This window comes from Galeopterus variegatus, unplaced genomic scaffold (assembly GCF_000696425.1).
Source record: "Galeopterus variegatus unplaced genomic scaffold, G_variegatus-3.0.2 Scaffold2966, whole genome shotgun sequence".
Lineage (NCBI taxonomy): Eukaryota > Metazoa > Chordata > Mammalia > Dermoptera > Cynocephalidae > Galeopterus > Galeopterus variegatus.
In genome coordinates this window covers 31,541-50,177 of record NW_007729077.1, presented here as the reverse complement: position 1 = coordinate 50,177, position 18,637 = coordinate 31,541, and the positions used below count along the sequence as shown (strand labels likewise).

Here is an 18,637-nt window from a genome sequence, read left to right as displayed (position 1 = left end):
GGGGGTGGCGACACCAAGTGAGAGGTTTAAATCCCCCTTCCCGGTTTTTTTTAAAAAAAAAAAAAAAAAAAAAAAAAAAAAAAAAAAAAAAAAACGCTTTTGGGAGGACGAGTGCCCATGTAGCAGGGAGGAAGCACTGGAAGCACTACTCTTAGATTCTTTGTTCTTTAGAAGGCTTTTGCCTCTGTAAATTTCATAAGGATTAAGAATCAAACAATCCCCTGAAACTTAGGCTCTCCAAATGCCATACTCGCAGAATTATTTGACTCCAAATTTTATCAATTTAGAAACAGTTCTACCTGGAATTAGAACTTGCATTTCTTTTTTGTCTATTTCTGAAAACAAAGTAGAACATAGGCAAATATTAGTTCAAAGCAAAGTGAGTAAAATCTTTTTTTTAAATAAAAAGTATTTTATTTAAGTATGTTTCCCTAAAACCTTATTAAGATGATAATTTACACTTAATACGTTATAACTCAGAGGTATCAGCATTGTTAAGGGATTGTAATTTCTAGCTGGATAGTGTATTAGGTAACATTTAAAAAGAAAAGTTTCATAGCTCATTGTGGAATTTGGGCTGTATCAAATGACCAACCTTAAAGGGTTCTCAGTGTTTCCTATGTAGACAGTCTGGAAAAATTTAAAGAAAGCTGCTCTAAACAGTGGTTCAATATCTCCAAAATCCCCATTACATATCAAAACAATATTTTGTTTTTATTTTACATTAACTTTTGTGTTTCTAAAATGAACTGCTTATAGAGATGACCTTTAAGTTAATATAATTTATATTACATGTTAGTTTATATTTAAATTAAATATAATTTAAAGGTACCACTTTTTAAGCAATAAAAGATTGCTAAAGATGAAATAAAATGGTATAGATACTAATGTAGAAGAAATAAAAGGAACTTTTTTTTTGATGTTTGTGTTGACCTCTACTAATATTGTCTTGTAGAGGTCTTCAAAAGTTTTTGCTCATCTAACTCTAAAAAAATTTGAAAAAACAATTACTTCCTCAAATCTTTCTGTAGTGGCAGCTAAACCTTTTCATCACAAGGTTGAAAGGTTGCAAACGATAAAATTTAGGAATATTATAAATGTTGATATTTTAAAATAAAACTTTATCACTTTTATATGTAGCCAACAAATCTCAACGTCATTGTTGTCTGATGCTCAGTGCCATCCATTACCTGGCATGAAGCTACAGGTAGATAGGAAGAATAAGTTCCACAGAATATTCCAGAGATATTTAAGGTATCGTTCAAAGTTGCCACATGGATTATTAGGTAAAATAAAAGAATGAGTTTCATAAGCTTACTTCTTACTTTGTGAAATAGTACTTGCTTTTATTTACCTTAAACTTGGTTTTCAAGCTCTAGCAGAGGTGCCATAGATTTGGTATTTGCTCCAAACATATTTATTGACTTTGATGCCATTTTCATCTTTCCTGAGTAAAGGATTCTAACCCTTGTAGTCTGTTCTCATAACAAACGCTCAGTGAATGTTTCCATGTGCTAGGTACCTGTGTAAGCAGTTCACTTGTATTTCTTCATGTACGTGGCGTGACACACAGCTCTAGAGAGAGCCGAGGCAGAGAGAGGTGAAGCACTTTGACCAAGGTCACAGAGCTGGTAAATGGCAGAGGCAGCATTTGAACCTAGGCTGTGTCTGGCTCCAGGGCAGGCACTTTGAAACATCTCACTGTAGTAGTATGGTACTAGACACAGGACTGCGGTGCCCTCCCCTTCCTGCCCTGTGAGGATTCTCAGCATTGTCATCAACCATTCAGTAAGCATATCAACATAGAGATAAAGAAAAAAGTGGAAAAAGCCCCATGCAAACAATACCAGATATGATTACAAGATAATGTGACTAACTTCACGAACCAAGCATGGGAAACTTAGACAAAGGATCCTAAGTCAGGCTTACACAAATGACCAGACACCACAGAGGTTCCCTTTTCTTCCTTATTGTCATCTGGAATCCTCTCTCAATGTCTCTGCCTCTCTCTGTCTCTCACAACCCCTTCTCCCCGCCTCAGATAATCCAACCAAATAAGGGTCTAGAGCGGCATGACAGGTGGGAATGAGGGAGAATCCCCTTACGTTTATTCCTTACATCTAGCTCCCTTAGCTCTAACTTGGTCCCAGATAATGCTCCTCCTCTGATCACATCCTTTAACTCCTTTCCCAGAATCTGCACCATGTTTCTCACCATAGAGGCCAGTTCTTTTCTCCAAAGATAAAATGCCCTGGACAACTAGAGTGTGATATATTGTTTTCCCCTATAATATGGATTAATTTTAGTTCGGCCCTCTGTGTTCAAGAAATCATCATTACTTATTTTCCTACAGAACCTGCGTGGAAAAAGAGGATAAGATTGAAGGAAGAGGGTATATAGCAAAGAGGTTTTCTCATATTGGTTCTACACAGTTAAGATGATAGTAAAATGGCTCAGGCTGCTCAACAGAGATATGGGCTTGTTTTTCCAGTGTTGAAGGGTGGAGGAGAGGTGTGTGACTTTTATGATCATTAGTAGAGCAGGAGAAGGAAATTATTGCATCATATACAATGATTAAGTTTCACAGTATTATACTATGATCTCATGTACATCTTAGACAAAAATGTTTAGGCCTGGGAACCTAAGTACTGTGGGTAATTGTTTATAATATTAATTTATAACCCCATACAGGTTGCCAGAAATCTAAACTGACTTTTGTAAATAATTCAGTGTATTCTCTTTATTTTGTAGTAAACTTTCTCAAAATGGTCAAAATTTTTGGTGCCCTTGAGAGGAAAATTCCTTGTGAGATTGTTCAAATAGAACAGTTCTTCTGAAATAACCATATTACAGCATATAATCTCAAAAGAGGTTGTGTAAAATTACACAGCAGTTGAGACCATACTTGCTATGAAAGAGATGGGGGCTGTCTGTGTGTGGCTGTGTGGTCCTGAGAAACTACCTACACTCTCAGCCTCAGTTTTCTCATCAGTGAAGCCAAGATATTAGACCCTACTTTGTAGATTTTTTCTGAAGACTGAATGAGACCATATACATGTATTTAGCATCACTGTTAGTCTTTTATAATTGTATCATGATAAGTAACTGATAAATAAATAATACTTCATTACATTGTAGAATGCTTCAGTAAACTTTTGAGGATTATATTAATAATTATTAGCTGATGAAATGGGTGGGACTGTTACAACTCAATGCTCATCAAGAATTATGGGAAAATGCAGAACATTTGCAGACTCTTCTGAAGCCAGTTTCTGTGAATGTAAATAAATTGCAGGGGAATTGTTTTTTTATTGCTGATGTCATAGTTTGGATGAGACCATGCTAGACCTTGAAAAGAGAAATGACAGAATTAATTTATAGGCACTTAAAAATGAATCAAACTAGCACTATTTCTATCTCATTTTATTGCCAGTATTTTCGATACTCAAGGGTCAATTTTTCACGGCTAAAGAAGATTTGGCAGTGGCATGGATATCCATCAATCACATGTCCATAATAGCTACTGTGTTACATATTTTAGGGCAGAATGATTCACTTGAGAAATGCAAGTTTGCTGGTGATGATTCAAAGTAATCCTATGAATGGCATGGTGGAAGTCATTATTATAGACATATGAAGTCACTTAATGAAGATTATTTCTAAGTTACAATCTAAATTAAAATGCAGTAGTTTCTTCTGCAGGGCTAGAAATGTTATTTATTTTTTACCAGTCCCAAGACAATTTTTTATAACCAAGATTCTCGATGAATTTATTCTTTTAGTCATGGCATTGTTCAGTTGAGTCATTGTTTGGAAATGGATATAATACCTTAAAATTGAAATCTCAGTTTTATGTAACATTTTAATTTTTAGTTTTTTACATTTTTCTGATTAAAAGTGTAGTACTGATACAGCATAAACAAATAGATTATTAGAACAGAGTTGGGAGTATAGAAAAAGACCCACATATTTATATGAACTTAGTATACAAAAATTGATCAATTTTTGGAAAAAATAGCATTGTACCTTATAGCAGGACAAATTCTTAGTTGAAGAAATAAATGTAAAGGAAAGGAAAATGTAAGTAGAAGAAAATAAGAATTTTTCTGACCTAGGGATAAAAAAAGTCTAAGTATAAAACCAAAAGGAGAATCATAAAGGAAAAGATTTATAAATTTACTTAAAAATATTTAAACTTCAATGTGATAAACACAAAAAATGCAAAAGCAAACCACAAAACATGAAAAGGCATATGATATAAAAATTTTGTATTAGACAAAGGGCTAATATCCTCATATTTTTTAAAAGTCTTGAAGATAAAAGATAAGAAAAAGACATACCTCTAATAGAATATGGGCAAAAAAGCACAAAAGCAAAACCATAAAATTTAATACATATAAAATGTTCAGCCTCATGAACAATAAGATAAATAAACATTTTATAAAATGATGTTTTATTTTAAAGCAATGAACAAAGATTTAAAATAATATTTATGGTTTTCTGGAATGGACGCTACTATATATTATGGAGGCTTAAATTGGCACACCCTTTGTGGAATGACGTTTGGCAATATATGTCATAAGTCTGAAATATGCACAGTTCTGCCTCTTAGTCAGAAAATGTACAGGTAAGTGTACATAGATTTTACACAAGAATGGGCATAACATTATTTAAAACAAAAAAGTTTAAAACAAATCAAATGTCCAATCAGATTAATAGTTTTGAAACTTATGATAAATTTCTACTGGGTGCCTACTATGTGTAAAAACTAGTGTTAGGTGTTCAAATCATTTATAGAATTATGGACTATCATGCTACCATTAAAAACGATGTTTTTGAAGAGTACTTAATAATAGATGTGCACAATAAAATATTATATGAGGAAAAGAGAAGACCCTAAACTATCTCTCCCCCCCCCCTCTCTCTATATATAAAATAAGATACAAAAGACTTAATGAAAATACACCAAATAGTAACTGTGGGGATCCTGAGGTGATGGAAATATAGGCAATTTTACCCTTTTCTATTTTTCTTGTATTTTATCAATTTCAGTAAAAATAATATGTTCAAGTAATTTAATCTATATTAAAGAAAACATAAATGTCAATGAAAAATATAATGTCAATGTAAGAAAGTGTACATTTGCATCTACTGAAGTTAAATAATAATAATTGTGGTAAACTTCTGCTGACCTATTGTACAGATTTTTTTCATTAAACAAATAGATGTTGAGTGCCTCTGCTGCTGCCAGGTATTGTTTCAAGTCCTAAAAATACTGCTTTACTGCAGTGAACAAAAGAGAAAATAACTTGCCTTGCATTTCAGCAGGGGTGTAGCTCTGTGCGTGTGTGTGTGTGTGTGTGTGTGCGTGTGTGTGTGTATGGTGGGGTTGAGGATGCTGTTGTTTCTGTGCAGTCCTGTGAATATGCATAGGAAACCCTTCCCTTAACTTTGACTTTGCTGTCAAGTGAGCATGCTCAACCAATTAAACTTACCAAGAAGGAGACAAAGACTGGAAATGCTGGTACATTTGCTTATATGGCATAAAACATCACTGATAACCTGATTTTAGGGACTGGCACACCAATAAAAGTCCATGCTCAGAATTCTGAGCGATGCACACTGCTGAAGAAATTTCAGGGGCTTGGACTGGCTGATCTTATTTCAGAAACCAGTAGTGGAGCTTAATTTTTAATTGCCAAATTTACAATTATCCAATGCCTGAGGTCATTTACATGGAATGCAGGACCGATGTATTTTTTTTAATTGGTTCTTAAATATCAATTAGTTTCCTTCATGGCAGGATGCTGGGAAATGAAGGAGCGGAAGGGTGGACCTTATCACATTTGTTTATCATCTACCTCCTTTAAAAAGTTACAGTGATCTTAGAGTAAAACTGAAAAAAACATTTTTTGAAGTATAAAATGGCTGTATTAGGAGTTCCATTGTATTAGGTGTACACACTAAATGCATACATGTGGAATCTTGGAACCGTTCTTACAACCAACAGCCAGGCGGTCGAGTAAACAAACAGGAAGTTTCTGGAGATAGGCAGTATAATAATAACTGCCGGGTACTAACTTAAAGACGCTCAGCTGCACGTTCTGCCAAGAGAAACCACACTTAGCCAGTTTCTTAAGACACAGGACCCCACGACACAGAAGTCAGCACTCTGCAGCCAGCTGAGATGGACAGAATTGTTGCTGCTGCTTCAAAGAGAGCCGTATCTATGTGACACAACTGTTCTGGAAGGTTATAGAAGAGTTTTCCAGCCACTTACATTCACTGATGATTTCCAGGGAGGGTAGGAAGTACTCGTCACAGACAATAGACACGGCCATGAACATGTAAAGGATAATCAGGAAGTAGATGATGATGCCTCCATCTTTGCGCTCCTGTTTAGTGAAAAAACCTTCAGGAAACTCCGATGATGGAGAAATAACACATTGGGTGTTATTTCCTGGTAAGAAAAAGAAGGTGAAAGTTGGAAGAATGTTGGAGTTACACATTCCAAGCCCACAAAAAAAGTTTCCTTAAGAAAACTGTTAAGGTAATTGTAGGGTATCTGGGTGGAATTTTAAGAACCCAGTGAAAAAGTATAAAGCACTTCTGAATATGATGTAGTTGTACAGCCTTAAAAAAATTAGGCTTTGGGACAAGAAAGGGATGCTTTAATGAAATAAGCTGATCATGGTGAAAGAATTAAAAGAGGAAATTATGAAATCACTCTTCCTTGTCTGCTTTATTTCTAGAAGGGAATTCTGAACTCTTCTCCCTCCCCAAGTAGAAACTATATCTTTGATGAATAAAGGTTTCTAATTTCTGTTCAATTTCATTTTCTCATTTCAGAGTCCAAGTTGTTCACAGTCCTGCAAAGAATCATCCATGGTTGCAGAAAGAGTCTCTAGGATGAAAGATTATTTTTTCATGATGGGGTCTCCAACAATAAAAACTGGAGACTCTCCTACTTCATGATTTGTGAATTACTTAGGAAAAATCATTAAGAATTTTTCTGAGGGATCAAAAGTATTTGATATCCTTCCACATGCTAAAAATCAGAGCAAATACAGTAGGAAGCATATGCAAAAGTGAATCAAGTGAGAATTTCCCTCTTTGTCTTCATATATATGTGGTAGCAGCAGCAGCAGCCCCAGCAGGGGTAGCTGACCCTGGTGTCCACTTACCTGTGTCCCTTAGGAGACGCTGGGGCAGGGAGGCCCCTGGAGCAGGCACGTGTGCAGTGGCCCAGAGGATGCCGAGCAGCAGGGCCTTTCTTGCCCATGTTGGACTGGCTTTTATCTGCATTTCTGTTGTGCTGTTACTGCAGTGTGCAGCTTGGGGAAGGGAGGGAAGGAGGATTAGGCTGGATCATGTGAGGAGTCTCCTTGCTGCCTAATGCCCTGCCCAGGGCACATCTCAGCAAGGCCAGTGCAGGAGAGAGGGTGACTGGAGCCAGCCAAGCTTCTCTGGTCAGGAGACCCAGCCCCCAGGAGGCGGAGGAGATAGGGAGGAGAGCAGACAACTGTTGTCTACAGCTGTTCCCACAGCCCACAGTCTCTGAGGGCAGATCCAGACAGCTTGCACTTTAAGAAAATGCATAGTTTTATTTACTATCTTCATACTGCCTCTGCTTTCAACTTTCTTTAGATTTGTAAAGACCTGGGTTTGCAACTGCTCCCACCCCTCTCTCTCCAGGCCTTGCTCCTAGAAGTCTTTAGGGCTGGTGTACATACCTTCTTTGGCAAGCTTGGCACCCTTTTATATTTCTGTTTGGGCCTCCCATCATCATCTCCAGTTAGGGCTAGAGGCAGGAAGGTCAGTTAGGAGGTGACTGCAAAAATCTAGCCAAGCAATGATGGTGGCTTGAACCAAGGCAGTAGCAATGGGAATGAAAAGACACTAATAACTTCAAGAATTATTAAGGAGACAGAGTGGACACTATTTGATCATTGGCTGTGCTTTCTGCCACAGGGAGCTATCTAAAGTGCAAGTCGGACAAGCCTGGTAGTGTTCAAGTATGGACCACTGTCTTCCCTACTCTAGCATTTATGAGAATTGCCAAGATGTCACGAACTTATAGCAGTGTAGTCTCCTGTAGCTAATAGTACAGGCTTTGGAGCCAGACCACATGGTTTGAGTCCTCGCACTGCTATTTACTAGCTATGTGACATTGAGCAGGTTATTTAACCCCTCTGTTTCTCCATTCCACTATCCGTAAAACAGGGATCACCTCCATAAATGAACACACATTATTTACTTAGACAGTCCTCTGCCATGTGGTCAACATTTATCTATCTTTCTATTATTATTTATTACTCTTGAGTGAGATAGACGCTTTTTGGGTCATAATGTAGTTTAGATGAATTGTCCTCCCAGAACTTATGTGGAAATCTGATCCCCAATGTGGCAGTGTTGGAAGCTGTTTGAGTCATGGGGCGGATCTCTCATAAATGGATTAATGCTCTCCCTGGGAGGTGGGGGTAGTGAGTGAGTTCTTGCTCTAGTAGTTCTCCTGAGAGCTGATTGTTTAAAGATTCTGACACCTCCCCTTTCTCTCTTCCTCTCACCATGTGATTTGCTTGTACCAGTCAGCCACCTGCTGCTTTCTGCCATGAGTAGAAGCAGCCCGAGGCCGTGCCAGATGCAGCTGTCCCAGAATCGTGAGCCAAATAAACCTCTTTTCTTTATAAATCACCCAGTTTCAGGTATTCTGTTATAACAACACAAAAACAGACTAACACAGGTCATAAAGGAATTTTGTACTCTTGCAACTTTCATAGTTCCTTTGCTTTACAGAACAAGCCTAAAAATGGATGTGCTTGCTAAGTTTTAGATTTAGAAACAGTTTATCTGGTGGAAAGGAAAAAGTCACTTTCTGATGTTTATGATCTTCGTTTGGTAAAAATTCTCTCTTTTGTTTTGCTGGGAATTTTGCCACCCATTATAAACCTCTCTGAAACTTTCATTTCTAGGAACTAGATATCCAGATGTGGGATGTGGTTGTGAGGCTGGGATGATGAGTCACCAAAGCATAGCCCAGTAAAAGAGCAGATTCTCAACAAGCAGAGTCCCAGTTGCCAACACCCACAGGAAGCAGCATCCTGAACCACTGAACCGTGGCCTCGGAGCAAGCTGTGGCTAAGACTAGGGGAAGAGGCCACTAAGGTTTGTGCTGAGTAGAAGTGTCTCGTGAGCCTCTTCTCTTCAAAATGCAGTACTGTACTTCAATCAATTCATGAAAGGAAACATCATAAACAAAATAAAATAATAGCAAAAACTCAAACTCACAGTGAAACTTCCAGTGCACATTGTCAACTAATCCAAGAAAGGGAGCGAATGTCTGAAGATACTAGCCAGTTACAATGGAACAGGAGTGTCTTGCATGAAGTAGGTACTCAATTAACATTTGTTGATTGATTACATTGTAATGGTTCTTGAAAATAAGTTCCCAGAACACACATGTGCTTGGTCTAAACAAACTATTTAATTAAATATGGATTTACCAAGAAAAGAGAATTTAGGAGGCTAATTAGATTTTCTTTACAAATTCATTTTTCATTTTGCAAAAGGATCTTACAAATTTTTTATCGTAAAATTAAATATAGATAAAGCCACATAAAATAAAGGTAGACTTTATTATCATATTATTATTATTATTTTGATAAGCTGAACACCCTTGTAAACATCCCAGGTCAAAAAATAGAACTTTGCCAACCACCCTAGAAGCCCCTCCATGTGCCTCAGACTCAACTCCTCCCTTTCCCTGAAATTAACTACAAGTAGTAAGTGTGCACTTCCTTGTGTGTGTGTTTTTAATAGTCTATCACCCATCCCTAGTGGGGTGCATCCTTAGGATACTATAGCTTAGTCTTGCCTTAAAAATATCGTTTTTTGTTTTTGTTTTTGTTTTTTTTTAGTCTATAGGTTTCTCTTCCATCCTCTTCTTTTTCTTGTAAGTTATCTGTTGTAAAACTGCAGGTCATTTGATCTGTACAATTTCTCATAGTTCTGATTTTTTTGTTTTTTTGACCGGTAAGGGGATTGCAACCCTTGGCACAGTGTGGTCTGCACCACGCTCGGCCAGTGAGTGCACCAGCCATCCCTATATAGGATCCGAACCTGCGGCCTCGGTGCTAACAGCGCCACACTCTCCTTAGTGAGCCACGGGGCTGGCCCCATAGTTCTGATTTTGGTAATTGTGTCCTTGTGGTATAGTTCAATATGTTCCTCTGTTGTCTACATTTTTGTAAATTGGCAGCTGGATGCAGAGGCTTGATCAGACTCAGTTCATTCCCTTTGGCAAGATGGTGGTGTGTTTTTTTACAGGAAGCACACAATGTCTGCTCAGCTCTCTTTTTGTAATGTGAGCAGCCATTCATGCTCATTACCTAGATCCATTCATTCTTTGAGGGTTGCGAAAAGGTGGCATTTTAATTCTATAATTCCTTCTTCATTTATTGGTTGAAATATTTTACCAAGAGATGATTTCTATCATCCACTTTTTGGGGAGACAGGGTACTCAGTTTATATAGGAAAGACAAGATGCTTGATTCTTTCTCTTTAATTTACCTCTTCTCAAGACAATCATTTCTCTGCTTTCTTCCACAAATAGCCAATTAGATTAAAAATTATTATAAATTAATGTGTTTAAATATATTTGATAGGGTCCAATTAACTGCTATTATTATCCTTTTCAAATCTAAAATTGTCTCATCTTTAGCCAGCGGGAGCCTCTTCAAGGTGCTTTCTGAATGTCTTTGACATGATTTTAATTGTCTTTGATAGCTTCCCCACGACCTAGTATATAAAGATGTTTCAAGCTCATCTTATATGTGAAATCAGTTATTTCTTCAGAATCTTTATTTTTTTAAGTAGAAAATATTTCAAGACCATGATTTAAGAATCTGGGCTGATAGAGATGCTCATTTCTACCAGGCACACACACACATCCCTCTTAAGAAAATACCTCATGAGTTTATACTGATACTTCTCATTCAAATTCAGAACTACAGCTTTTACTTTAAATTGAACTTTTTCTGTACTAGCTCTGTATCCCCTTCCTTTCACAGCAAGGGTCCTGTTTCTCAATGATACAGGAGATGATAAAATTAGAACATCCAATATTTCATAATTTACTCACTTACTGGTTCCATATTAACTATATAACAGTATCAGAATAACAATATTGATACCACCACCACCAATATAATTCCTCAGAAGAGTTAAAAAACTTTGCATATGCTCTTCCATTTGCCCTCTATCCTTTTAAGAGCGATAGTCTCCCTACATTGCCTCGGCATATAGTCATTAGATGTTTTGTTTCTCCCTTTTAACCCTTATTGAGTCTGGGTTCTATAAGAAACTTCATGTTTAATACTTGCCACCAGTCCTTAGGTTGATGTTTCTCTGGATACTTTGATACCTGAAAGTTATTTCCTGATAGATTCATTGTAAGGGCTCATGGGAACAATATTCCTTGAGTTCTTTCATGTCGATAATTTGTCAGTGGTCTTTACACTTGAAAGTCATCTTTGCTGGATATGAAATTATTGGCTCTCATTTTTTCCTTAAGTATCTTAAATATGTTACTCCATTTTCTTCTGGCTTAAAGCATTGTTGTTGATAAGTTGGTAATTATCTAATTTTCTTCCCTTTACAAGTTATGTGCTCTTTTTTCTAGACACTCAAATAATTTTTTTCTTTTCCCTTAAAGTTCAGTAATGTTACCAGAATATATCATAGTGGGTCAATATTCTTAGGTATGTAGTATGCTCTTTCAAAATGTAGTTTCAGGTCTCTATTTCAGGGAAGTTTTCTTGAATTATAGTTTTTAGTATTTGTTCTGCTCCTTTTTTGGAGATTTGTTTTTTCAGGGACTTTCATTATTTCTGCGTTGGATATTCTTTGAGCATCTTCAATATTATTACTTGGTCACAAATCTTTTTATCACTTTCTTTATTTCTTTTTTATTTAAAACTGTTCATGCTTCATCATTCCTTATTTCTCTTAAGACTATCTGTTGTGTTTACTGGTCTTGTGTTCCTTATTGTTTGATCTTGGGAAAATCACTTCACTTCTTAGGACTTCCTTGTTCTCATTTGTAAAACGAGAGATCTGGTCTAGATATGATTCTAAGATATGTTCTTAATTCTTCTCCTTATTAGAACTTGACGGTAAGCATTAGTAAGCTCTGAGTGGTTTGTACTAAAAATGGAAATTAAAAGAAAGAAAGAAAGAAGTCCCAGAACAAACTGTCTCTCAAAATAGCCAAGTAAGCTCATCCATTAAAATCAGTGCAAAGGTGGTTATTGAGCTGTGATCAAGTTACAGGCTGGTAGCCATTTTTTCTTTTAAGGAACAAAACCGTCTAAATTATCTTCAGCTCTTACTTGCTCACTGACCAATGGTTATTGAGCTGTGATCAAGTTACAGGCTGGTAGCCATTTTTTCTTTTAAGGAACAAAACTGTCTAAATTATCTTCAGCTCTTACTTGCTCACTGACCAACTTGAGGTTAACAGTCTTCTCCCAGACACCTGACCTCTGCTAAGTTAGACAGCGCCTGTCATGCTTGGGAGTCAAAGCTAACAGTTACATGTATACTAAGCACAAGGTGTGGATGTGCATTACTCAGTGCAGTTCTCGCACCAGCCTTAAAGAGTAGAGGAGTAGTTCTCACTGGCTGCTTAGTAGAAGTGCCCGGTAACGTTTAAAATTACTGATGATTCGGTACTTATCCAGACCAATTGAATGAAAACCTATGGGGGTGGCTCAGGCACAGGTATTAAAAAAAAAAAAATCCCCGGTGATTTTAGGAGTGTAGAGAACTACTGAGGTAGATGTTGCTATTCCTGCTTTATAGACGATAGATTGAGTCAGTTGCATTCGGTACTTATCCAGACCAATTGAATGAAAACCTATGGGGGTGGCTCAGGCACAGGTATTTAAAAAAAAAAAAAATCCCCGGTGATTTTAGGAGGGTGGAGAACTACTGAGGTAGATGTTGCTATTCCTGCTTTATAGACGATAGATTGAGTCAGTTGGACAAGATCTGAGGTTACATAGTACCTAAGTGGCAGAACCAGGATATAGACAAAGGTCCGTCTAATGCCAAAGTACATGAACATCATTAACCCCTAAGCTGAGGCAACTCCTCAGAATGTAAGTTCTTTGAGGGCAAAACCATGTCTACCTAATTTCCTACTGCACTTCCAGTGTTCAACAGAATGCCAGGCAGATGGTGGGTATCTAATATGTAGTGTTGAATGAATGAATGAATAAAATAGACAAAATATTCCATATTGAATTTTCCTTCATAATGCCCACAGGACCCTGTAAGAATACACTGGGTCTTTTGTAAATCTACTTTTTTGTCTCATTCAAAATGCTATCTGCCCACCTCTCTAAGCACTTGTCTGAGATGTCCCGTAACCCAGAGGCTCAATTAGCTCTTCAGCTCCACCTGCTGATGCTTCAAACACAGGTCGGGCTTTCCCAACTTCCTGATGGAAGGAATACAGGAAAATGTACTATTAGGAGCCCTGGGAAATCTGTCATTTGGAAAGATAGTTTCACTGTTCTTCATTGAACAAGAGCTCAGAATGCTGGCCATCCCTGCCCTTTTTTATCTGCACCCCCATCCCTGGAATGAAGGTTTTCATAGGCTGCTCTGATTACTGGAGATTGGAGAAGGGAAAGGAAGCAAGTGGCTAGGACTGTTCCCAGGCTCCGACTCCCACTTGTCAACATTTACTTTTTATTTTTTAACTTTTTATTGGAATATATAAAGTACATACAGAAGAGTGCACACATTTGGCAATTGCCTTTTGTGATTTAAACATGCATAGTGAAGTCACTAAAGTTATTAAAGGTAACCTTTAATAAGGTGAATGATTGATTGTCACCATGTTAAGAACAACCTTAGCAGTTAGTACTGAATATAAATGCACTGTTTTGTGAGACTTCACAGCTCAGTTGCTGCTGCCCTGTGAGTGGCTTCCCCCAGGCTGCTGGAGTAGGAGAGCAGCCTGGGCATCAGCATGACTAGGAGCTGTCAGCTTAGTTCACAGAGCTCTTTCATTTTCCATCTCCAACCATCACATGAGCTGTTAACTTGAGCCACAGCCATGGCTGACGGTTGAGTAGCATTTTACCCTATGGTTCATATATTCACAAGATACCTGTCAACTTCCCCAGACCCTCATCCTTAGTGAGTTTATCAGGAAACCACTAAGATCGAGCACTAAAACCAGGGCCGAGCACTGGTTTAGAGCATGGGTGAATATTCCGTTTTCAGCCCAGTTCAGATTGCTCTCATTTCACTGCTGTGTGGGTCCAACTTAGTGAGAATTGCTTAAAACATTTTCAATTCGTGGAAGACTTCACAGTCTTCTCAGAGTTTGTACTTTTTCCCCTTCTACTGAACGGTGTATTCCAGTCCTCTGCATAGTAAGAGGGAGTTCAAATTATTTGATAGTATTCAAGTTTTGCACATCAAATATTATTTAAAATAAACAACATTTTAGAGTGGAAATAACTTTAGAATTAGCCAAATCTGGGTTAAATTCTCCCTTCCCCATTCTTTCTGAAACAGTAAATGGGGATAATACCACATATTTTTAGGATGTGGGATTAAAGACCTAGCCACATAAATATTAGTTCCCTTTCGCTCTGCACTGTAACTTGATGAGAGCACATTTTATGTTTCTAGAACTTGGCAGAGTGCTTAGCTCTCAATGCAATTGAATGCACTGGGAGGTCATCAGCTGGGAAAAAATTAACAGAGGGATTTTCATTAGCTGTATTTACACAAAATAGAATTTGATTTTTAGCCTGCTTTTGATACTTGTTACTCCCACTTCATTTGTACTAGTCTTACTCTGTCCTCATCCTCAGAGGCTGAATAAAAGCCTATCTGAGTGTTTTAGTATTTGGTGGTTTCATGAGTGATTCTGAAAAGGCCTGCCTCTAGCCTGGCTCTGTCGCCTGCTCCTCTGGCTCTGTCTCACTGGAGTGTCCTGAGGCGGTGGCAAGTGAGAATGAGAAGGGGAGAGGTCCTGACTCAAACATGATAGAGTGTGGAGATTGATTTTCTTCGGTTTAATGTAAGAAATGCCCGCAGGGTCTGAGTTAGCATCATCATTTTTCCTTAGTCTGTGATGTGAAGGCTGCCACCCCTGTGTGGGAAGATTGATGCCTCCTTCACTCTAAATAATCAGGATAGGGTAAGTCATCAGGGGTTCTTCAGAATTTGCTGGGCTCAGACGTTCTCCCCCAAGCTTGGGACTCACGTGCCATGGAGCTCATAAGGACTGAACATAAGAGATTCTGATGCTGAAGAGAAAAAGTCAATAATTGCATCGTAATTCTCTCTGTGCTGGCATAAGCTATACAAATGACATAATGTGCTTTGAAGCCTGTCCTTAGTAATCATAGATGGAAGTTGTCATACCTCTGTTGTTGTTGTTGTTGTTGTTGCAAGGGGGTATGGAGCTGGAGGAGAAGTAGGGGAATTAACCAAAAAGATTGACCATTTCGATCTGAGTAGCTTAGTACACCAGGCCCATGCAGTCCAAGACTGCTCTTGGGATGGGACTGTGGTAACTCTTGGTAAGTCAATCTCTTGAATGCAGGGCCTGCAGAAGTCTTTGTAAAAAGGGCCCTTACATTCTGGACTGCTGGGCTCCTCAGTCTGCTCTGTTTTTGGCTAGATATTCCCAGAAAACTAGAACTAGATTACTTATTTTAGAACCTGAGGACACACAAACCTCCCCTTTTGCCCTTCTCTCCCTTGTTTTCCTATTCTTCCTCAAACTGGAAGATGTACACGGACATGGGCCTCCCAGATCCCCCTTGAGGAAGAAATGCTGCCCCAGCAGCTGGGAGTGCTGTGGGCAGAAGACTCCAGCTCTGGGCCCCTTCATGGACTTCCCCAGCTGCAGAGAGCTGGCTCACCTGAGGGCAGCCCACATCAAAGCAAGGCAGGGGCATAAAAACCCAGGCAATTCAGCCTGACACACACAACTCTGATGGGTATTGCTCACTTCAGCGCTCCCTGCTGGTATGGCCAAGGCTTCTTAGGACTTACCACAAAGTTTGATTTCTCCCACTTCTCAATCCAGCTTCCTCCCCTTCCTTTCACAGGTGCTGAGTCCCAATAACTGTCTTGCACCCACAACTCGATCTCAGTGAGAGCTTCTGAAGACTGCTGCCTTCAATGACTCCATCTCAGCGGTAGGCTCTCGCCTGCCTGGTACCTTGGTAGAGTTCTGTGCTCAGACCTCCAAACTTTACTCTTGATATGTAAACAGTGAGTTTTAGATTTTAGAAAATGCTTTTTTCCTTCAACAAATCTTGGCTTTTAAAAGTGTTGTCTTCTGTGGATAGAAGAAAAAAATTAAATTTGAAACTCAAAGTGACTCCTTTGTTCTAGGCTGTTTCTGCCTTTTTTTCAAAGCAATGAATGCCATTGATTCAAAGGGTGAGTGGCCACAGGGTGAAAGGAAATGAAAAGAAAGTAGGAAAGTATTTTAAAAAAATTAAATTTGAAACTCAAAGTGACTCCTTTGTTCTAGGCTGTTTCTGCCTTTTTTTTCAAAGCAATGAATGCCATTGATTCAAAGGGTGAGTGGCCACAGGGTGAAAGGAAATGAAAAGAAAGTAGGAAAGTATTTCGTGTGTTATCTCTGTTGCATCTATATTAAAGGGTTTTGTAAACTGTAGAGCACCAGGCAAATGCTAGTTGTTATGGATGGAAGAATGCTGTCCCTTCAGCTGTGTTGCAGTCCTCTGAACAACTGAGCTGGCCTCACCTTGGTTTTTCTCAGCAGACTCCATTGTTCCCAGTAGTTTGGGAGGATGGGATGTGTAGACGGGAAGAAGCAGCAGCCGTAGTGGCAGAGCTGCCTGCAATCTATTTACAATCTTTTCATTTCAGCGCCTCTGTCAATTGTGCACCGTGCGTTGCTTCTGCCATCCTTTTCACATGTGTGCTTACTTTTGCTGCTCTGGAGGATCCTTCTAATCCTGAGATTTTCAGGTTTTCCTCCAGACACAAAGGGAACAAGAGGTTCAGTTTCAAAAGGCAGCCTCTCTTGCTGTGCCTTCTGTGTTTACATTTTGAGTGTGACTGCACAGATGTCAATTTGTCCTGCGCGTGGACTCTCACTTGTATCATTGGAGGGGGAAGCCACCAGAGGACCTCAAGTGACCAGTAGCCTTGGTTTCCCTTCTGAAAGAATGCGTTTTAACTGAGACACTTAGCATTCATACAGCATCCACTCCAATAGCAGATTTGACTTCCCTGAGGGGGAGTCACCAAGAGAGACACAAATGGGGACTGCTACAAGGGTAGAGCCTCTCAGCTGACTGTGCTTCATGGAGTCCAGGGCTTTATGTGCTGGGGAGACTCAGCAGAGCTCAGAGGTTCCAGCCAAGACTCAGGATTCTTAATCTCCTTAGGACCTACTTTAAAAAAAGGTCATAAAAGTCATTTGGCCCATCCTCATGGGCCCGAATGGCCCATCCATTAATAAAAATAGCTTTTTTTTTTTTTTTTTGAGCAATTAGTATAAGCCAAGCACTGTTCCAAGTCTTTACAGGTATTACCACATTCTCACATTAACTCTAAGAGAAACTTTCTGCTAATATTCCCATTTCATATATGAAGAAAGAGAGGCACAGAGAAGTGAAGTAAGAGGCACCCATTCTGGTCAGTTCCTGACTGTTCATAAGGAGTTGCTAACTACGCTTTCTTATCAGTTACTTAGTATTCATAGAGCACCTGTTGTATGCCAGGTGCAGTGCCAGCACTGGGGGACAAAGTGCTGAACAAACAGACGTGGTCCCTGCACTCTTGGAAATCAAGGATGGTTAGAGCATGTGGCTCTTAATGGGCAATACCTCCATATTAGTTTTTGTTTTTGTTTTTTTGCTGGGGAATGAACATCAAACCTTCTGCTGCCTAACTCCTCATTAAAGCATAGTTGGGAGACACCAGGTTTCTAAAGGATGTATTATAGGCAGTGCATCTTCCTTCCAAGCTCCCAGTCTCAGTGAAGGACACCACCCTGGTTGTCATCCTTGACTCCTACTTCTCCCATCCCCTACCACATCTGACAGTTACCAGGTCCAATAACTCTACCTCCTAAACATCTCTCAAGTCAGCTCACTCCTCCCTGTCTCCATTGCCACCATCATCTGCTGCCCAGAGCTCTGCAGTAGCCTCCTGGCTTGTTCCTTGTCATCTCCCTTGCCACTCAGCCCACTGTCCTTCCAACACCTGTGTGTCAAGTGGGCAGTGGGAATACAGGAGTACATGGCTCCAGGCACAGCCTTGTGGGAGAGGAGGAGCCAGACTGTGAATTTCAGAAAGAGGATAACTGAAGTAGGAGGAAAACCAGCGGAATGTGGCATAGCCAGAGTAGAAGGTGGACGGCTTTAAAAGAGGGAGTAGTTAGAGGTTAGGGTGAAATATAAAACCATCCGTTATGTTTGGCAGCATGGAGATCAATGGTGTCCTCAACGGAGAGGTTTCAATGGAGCCCTCAGGGTTGAAGTAAAATTGAAATAAACTGTTAGAAAGAAATGGAGTTGTGGTTTTTGTTTGTTTGTTTGTTTGTTTTACTTTATGAGAAAGA

At 39.0% G+C, this 18,637-nt stretch overlaps 1 protein-coding gene across 1 annotated transcript in view; it reads right to left on the bottom strand.

Moving 5' to 3' along the window:
* Nucleotides 1-7,305, bottom strand: part of SLC24A5 (solute carrier family 24 (sodium/potassium/calcium exchanger), member 5) — a 22,313-nt gene extending 15,008 nt beyond the window's left edge. Inside the window, exons 1-2 of the mRNA XM_008583562.1 lie at nucleotides 7,185-7,305; nucleotides 6,281-6,460 (exon numbers count right to left, since the gene is read on the bottom strand). Coding sequence (XP_008581784.1) covers nucleotides 6,281-6,460; nucleotides 7,185-7,305 — 301 coding nt within the window. The remainder of the gene's footprint in view (nucleotides 1-6,280; nucleotides 6,461-7,184) is intronic.
* Nucleotides 7,306-18,637: the final 11,332 nt, after the last annotated feature.